We start from the raw sequence: 6,387 nt of genomic DNA on the forward strand, positions 1-6,387 counted from the left end.
GGAGAAACCACTTTCTTACCTAGTGTAAGTTGTACTCCCGAAGGAGAACAATACAAAGTTGCATGCAATCTTTTAACAGGTCCAATCCCAACAAGTTCTCACCACAACCTGTTGTCAGAATAAGGGGTACTTCGAATTCACAAGGACCGACAGACAGGGACATAGGACATGAAATCAGGTTCCTAACCGGGGCGCCCGAAAAACCTACAGAAACATTCATTTCGCCAGATAAAGGTGCGCCAGGGAGTTTTGAGTGCATCATAGAACTCTTTGTAGCACCAGTATCCAACAGAAAAGGTTCTGACACACCTGATGTAATCACCTCAACGTATGGTCCACTCTGATCTACTGGAACTGAAACAACTCCCTCTCTTTGTCCATAGCTGTCCTAGTAATCATTACCTTCCATATACTCATCTTCTGCATAGTAATCATCAGCGTAGTACTGAGCTGTCCTACCAGATGCGTTATTCTGCTGATCAAACCTATTCATGGAATTTTGAGGTGGAAAGGAGCGTGTATTCTGAGGGATATTTCCACGTCCTCTACCTCTAGGTGTTTGCTGAACACCTCTACCTCTTGTGCTTGACACACCATTTGCGCGCTGTAACAAGATAGGGCAACTATATTTAAAAAGACCTTCTTCCTTGCAGTACGAACACTGATTGGGACCTACAGGAATGCGTGGCTGAGTATACTCTACTCTTGGCTTTTGAAACTGTGGAGGTTGCTGATAATTATTCTGATAGTTATTTTGACCGACATTATTCTGGCCACTACCACCACGTGGCGGGTATGCTTGCTGTAATAGGACCTTCGTTTTTAATTCGTTAGTTTTCTTTTCTGCTCTTTCTTTCTCATCTTTGTCTCTATTTTCATAATATTGTGCAGTAGCCAATATCTGTGCTGAAGAGGAAACTGCCCACGAACTCTCTGAATCCTTCAACTTTTTACACAACTCTGGAAGTAGTTTGTGTACAAATTTATCAGCGAACAGTCGCTGACCACCTTCTGTACTCATGTCTTGACCACTGTGGTCGACAAACGTTTCTTCAAACCTGGTGAAGAAATCAGACACCGTTTCATCTTTCTTTTGCTTACACGCAGACAACCTATCCCAATTTACACGTAATTCGGGCATCAAAGTCTTCATATATGTAATAATTCTACCAGGGAGTTCTGCTACTAAAGGCTCAGGTTTAGCACCACAAACTTGTCTAGTATCAGCAGCAGTAATAATTGCCCATGTGTCGCCTAGCTCTTGATCATGATCCGTATGACGAATCTTTCCCCATAAAGGCTGTGGAACAACATTCCCAAATAACATATCGATATCAGCTAAATTCATGATACAGGAGCCTGCAGTCTGTGATAATTCTTTGTAATACCCTGCAGGATTTTTACGGGGATCAGGCAATGTCTGCTTAAGGGCTAATACTTCAGCTCGCTTCCATGGGACATGTACCCACACACGCTGAAAATGAGGCAAAACGGCGGGAACGGCATTCGCGTCCCCTTCCCTCCAAACTGGGGGAACATCTCTCATGGGATATTGTCTTCCTTTCTTCTTGGTAGAAGAATCATAATCAAACAACGACTTGGAAACACCTTCAGTTCTAAGGGATAACAACGTTGCAACGGCGTTCCTAACATCTGAACCCACAATTGTACCTTTGGAAAATTCGAACCGTACATGGCTCAACTCGGGTGGACTAGAGTCCAAATCATTCTCTTCTAAATCTTCGCATAGAAAAACACACATTTTCTCGAAAACGTACCTCTGCTTTGATGCTTCCCACTGATGGAACACATCCATAACAGATTCTAGATCATATATTGTCGGGTTAGTCACCCATCTATGTGCCAAACGATCCAATACTTCTTTCTCCCTAGAATCAGGCAGGTGGCTACGCAACTGTTTGTGTTCAGGGGTATTAGTCGGGCCTGCCGCTCCAAACAAAGGATATAGAAGACTAGAAACAGTGCTTGCCACTCTCTGGCGGACAGACGGAGAAGTTGATGAAAAGACAAGTGGGAAGGCAGGGTGAGATGAGGCAGATGCAGAGGCAGTGGGAGGAGGAGTACCAGGAGTGGTAGTCGATACAGTAGTTAAAGTTGCAGGAAGTATAGGAAGAGCAGGTGTAAAGGCCGGTGACCCTTGGGAAGGCTGCACCAGAGGAATAGGAGCCAGCTGAAGAGTAGCTGGTGGGTGCTGTGGAGGAACAGGAGGTAGAACAACCATGGGTTGCACAACTAAAGGTTGTGGAGGTGCTGTAGCATTTTGCGCACAGGGGGGTGGCGAATTTAACAAATGCGACATTAGGGGATCTTTTTCAAGCTCTTTTGCTGCTTCTTGCTGAAGAGGCAGCAAAACTGGGTAGCATTTATCTATTACCATTTTACGTTGCCTGTGCAACTGCTCACTCATCTGTTCTTCTTCATGGTCTTTATACTGCATGGCAGCTTGCATTATTGAGATACCCCTTTCTCTCTTATTTTTCTTTGCTAATTTAATTTCCTTCTGTTTGGCCTCCTTACGCCACAGGCGGAAAGAGTCAAACATTGCCAGCCGGGCTTTCTTCTTAAAAAGTTTAACTTCGAGATTATCTAGGATTTCTGTATCAAAACTACCGTATTGGGGCCATTTTAAAACACCGTCCTTTCTGGTGTATTTTATCCACACTTCATTGTATGTTATGGGGCCTACCCCATGTTTCACATATAGTTCATAGGTTGGAGTTCCAATCGGAGGAACCGGACACGAGTCCTCCAGTCGGGAGTCCCTATCTTTACAACCAAGACAAAACAAATTTCCAAGTCTGCTAAGACCAGGCATCTTCACTCTCTAGTCTAGCTTCAAACTTCAAAGGATTATCGATTACGATATTTCTCGTGAATACACGAGTCCTTCGGCTTTGGCGCTTGCAAGTTCCAAATCAAAGCGGTCCCACAAAGGGGAACCAAACAAACTAAGGACTGGGAGACGCTCCACTTATACTTAACTGAGGTATCGATGACGTCACCAGAAGACTCGTCTAACGTTTCGCTCTACCAAACATCAAGGGTCCAAATCAGGGCGATAGTCAGGGCAGCAGTCCTTTGTAGCAGTCGGGACGTGGGGAACCTCGCAGCAAAGACCTTCGGAACCACGTCGACATACAGGGGTTGCTGAAGTGGCTGGCCGTCCTCTGGAATTTTCACACGAAGCTCCTCACGAACATCTGGCTTGGACCAGTACCGCTGATACCGCCCCACGTTGGGCGCCAATTGAGGTACTGGGTTTTTCAGAACCGGTACTGATCCGGTAACCCAGCGGTGTCAGGGCAACACCCAAAGACCTCGAGTACTTTCCTGATTCAGACCACAGAAACACGAGTCTTCTAGGTGAAGTCAAAGATCGAATTTATTGGCTGCAACCAAGTAACAGGCGTCCTAGAAGTACAACAACACGGTGTGTATATTCTCAGGAGACTGCTCGTTTTTACAGAGCCGGCCTTCTCTTTTTATACACGATATTACACTTCAGGCAAAAATTCTTGGTTTTACAATTCGACCATAAACATATTTTCACAATAAAGAAAAAGCAAAGTCATGATGGCAAGCCCATATTTTCGTTTGTCCAGTTCGTGATAGATTATCTGGGCAGGCCCAGAACTTCCATCAGATATCGATGAAACCCCAATAAAATCGGGCACCTCCTCCTTGTAAAACTAGCCATAAAGAAGAAACAGGGACAGGTGTGTGTATGATAAAGCGTGGTTTGTATGCGGTAAATGGTTTATGACATGTTGTGCCTTGATGCTAATCTTGCTCGGCCACTGGGGTGGGGACTGCCCGAACAGGTTTGGCTGGAGGCAGTGGAGGCAACTCGCCCAGGTCACAGAGGAGTCAGGAAAGGTGGACGTGTCCTTTCAGCTCGAATTCGGCCTGGGTCAATTGACTATGTAAGGGCAACCACAAGATGGATGCCGCTCACAAAATGGAACCCGAGGGTTCACGACAGGAAGTACGATTTAAGGGGGTTCCCGTCACTCAATCGTGACGCAAATGCACAGTTATAATGTCCTAATCATTACCGGTCTGCCAATACCAAATTCGTCATGGTATGATGATATTTTCTGACACGAGTGTTGGGCTTCGGTACCACATATAGCAGGGTCCAACATTTTCAGAACCACAGACGGAGGACAGCTGGGCAACATTGGCGATATAGGCTGCGCCTGGATGTTTCACTTCAAGAAGAACTCGATAGGGACATTACCGAAACGGAGATCAAGGTTGCCCTACAGGAGTTAGCCTCAGGGAAGGCCGCCGGCCCCGACGGCATCCCCTTGGAGGTATATAAGCGTATTGAATCAGAAATCATTGCATTGTTAGTAGACCAATTTAATGGGATTGTTTGTACTGGGCGGACCCCGGATTCGTGAAAAGAGACGAACATCATAATGTTCCACAAAAAAGGGAAACCTAGTGAGAACCCGGGGTCGTACCGACCAATCTCGCTGATCAACTCTGGCACCAAGCTGTACTCTAAGATCTGGGCTTTGAGGTTGGGCAGGATTATTGGCGGTCTTGTCTCCCCTTGGCAGCATGGGTCTGTCCCCGTGCTTGGCACAACGGATCATACCAGCAGGGCAATAGCTCTATTTGACGCCCATGCTGCCACTGGAGGGGAGATGGCCATGATCCTGCTCGACGCAGAGAAAGCTTTCGACCGTGTGGTCTGAAGCTTTCTCTGGGGTATCTTGGCAGGAAGAGGGTTTGGGCAGAAGACCATTAGAGCACTCAGTGCGATGTATTTAGATTCTGTTGCTAGAGTCACGGTCATGGGCGAGAAATCGAATATGTTTTCTATAAAGAGAGGAACGCGTCAAGGGTGCCTGTGCTCCCCTATTCTCTTCTCTCTTTATATTGACCCTCTCATGCAGGCTACATTAGGGTGTCCTAGGTTAAGACCTGTGGTTTTTAATGGGTACGAAAACCAAAATTTTAGCGTACCCGGATGATCTTGCAGTATTCTCAACTGACCCCCCGGCAGGCAATGGTCGTTCTGTCTGAGCTGACAAAACAATTTGGTGCTAGGTCCGGGTATTTATTAAATGAAGCAAAGACCCAGATTATCTGTATGAAAAATATAGTTAAATCAGATTCAAGATTTGTGGACGCAGCTATATATCTAGGGGTGAAAATTAATGCCTCAGTAGACAAAATAGTGGAAGAAAATTATATACCACTCATTAAATCAATAGAGACCGATCTGAGAAGGTTAGACGGGCTACATCTCTCACTGATTGGTAGGGTGAATGCTGTCAAGATGACGATGTTCCCCAAGTTACTATATCTCTTTCGGGCCATACCACTATTCTTGGAGGAGAAAATAATTATGAATTTAGAATCTGTTTTTATTAAATGTATTTGGCAATTTGGGAAGGTAAGGCGGTCTACAAATCTGATGTCTCTCCCAAGAGAAAGGGGTCGACTGGCTTTGCCTAACTTAAGATTGTATCATTGGACATGTCTTCTGACTCAAATGTCTGTGCTCTTCCAGCCAGAGGCTTTTCTCAATGATTAAAGCCCCGAAGCTCAGCGGCCCCCTTCTATATTTGAGCTGCTGTTAGGAAGGAAGGCGATGGGCTTAATGTTATGCGAAATTGATCGCAGATTTTACAAGAAAGCTAGATATAAGATTGTTGACGGTGTCTGGCGGGTGTGGAAGGCTGGTGGAAAGTTGTGTAACATCCCCAAGGTTAACCCATACCTACACATTTATAATTCGAGCCTCTTCCCAGGGATAGGAGCAGATAGGACTTTTAAAGTTTGGAGGGGGATGGGCATTAAGACTCTGTGGGAATTAATGGATGAAGAGGGGATTGTAAGCTTTGATGTCCTACAAAACAGATTTGGAATCCCAGGTATACGGCCAATTGACACATTCCTTGAAGGCACTTAGACCAAAACCACCACCCCCTGACAATAGCCCCATTTTGGAGGCATTGACTAGAGGCTGTAAAAAAATTAAGACTCTTTATAACACCCTTATCTTAGAGATCCAAGACGATGTTGATAAGACGGAGGTAGCCTGGTCTAGAAAACTGGGAAATCCAGACGTAGATGTCGACTTGGCCTTACTATTGAATAAAAGGATCTCAAGAGCCAAAAACCTGAGGGCCCTGCATTACAAAACGGTGTTCAATTTGTACTACACCCCTACGAAATTATTTGCATGGGGGGTCAGGGACGATGATACGTGTCCAAGGTGTGGGGATGGACAAGCAGACCTATTGCATATGTTTTTCAATTGTAGCCTCCTGACCCCAGTAAAGAATGAGATCGAAAAATTTTGGGAGGGGCTGCTAGGTCACAAGATTGATCTATCCCCTACCCTGA

At 45.4% G+C, this 6,387-nt stretch overlaps 1 protein-coding gene across 1 annotated transcript; it reads right to left on the reverse strand.

Moving 5' to 3' along the window:
* Positions 1 to 388: 388 nt before the first annotated feature.
* On the reverse strand, positions 389 to 2,836 carry LOC147712673 (uncharacterized). The gene has a single exon (XM_086919682.1). The coding sequence runs from the start codon at positions 2,834 to 2,836 to the stop codon at positions 389 to 391; it is 2,448 nt and encodes an 815-aa protein (XP_086775808.1).
* Positions 2,837 to 6,387: the final 3,551 nt, after the last annotated feature.

The sequence above is a fragment of the Lissotriton vulgaris genome, chromosome 5, assembly GCF_964263255.1.
Source record: "Lissotriton vulgaris chromosome 5, aLisVul1.2, whole genome shotgun sequence".
NCBI lineage: Eukaryota > Metazoa > Chordata > Amphibia > Caudata > Salamandridae > Lissotriton > Lissotriton vulgaris.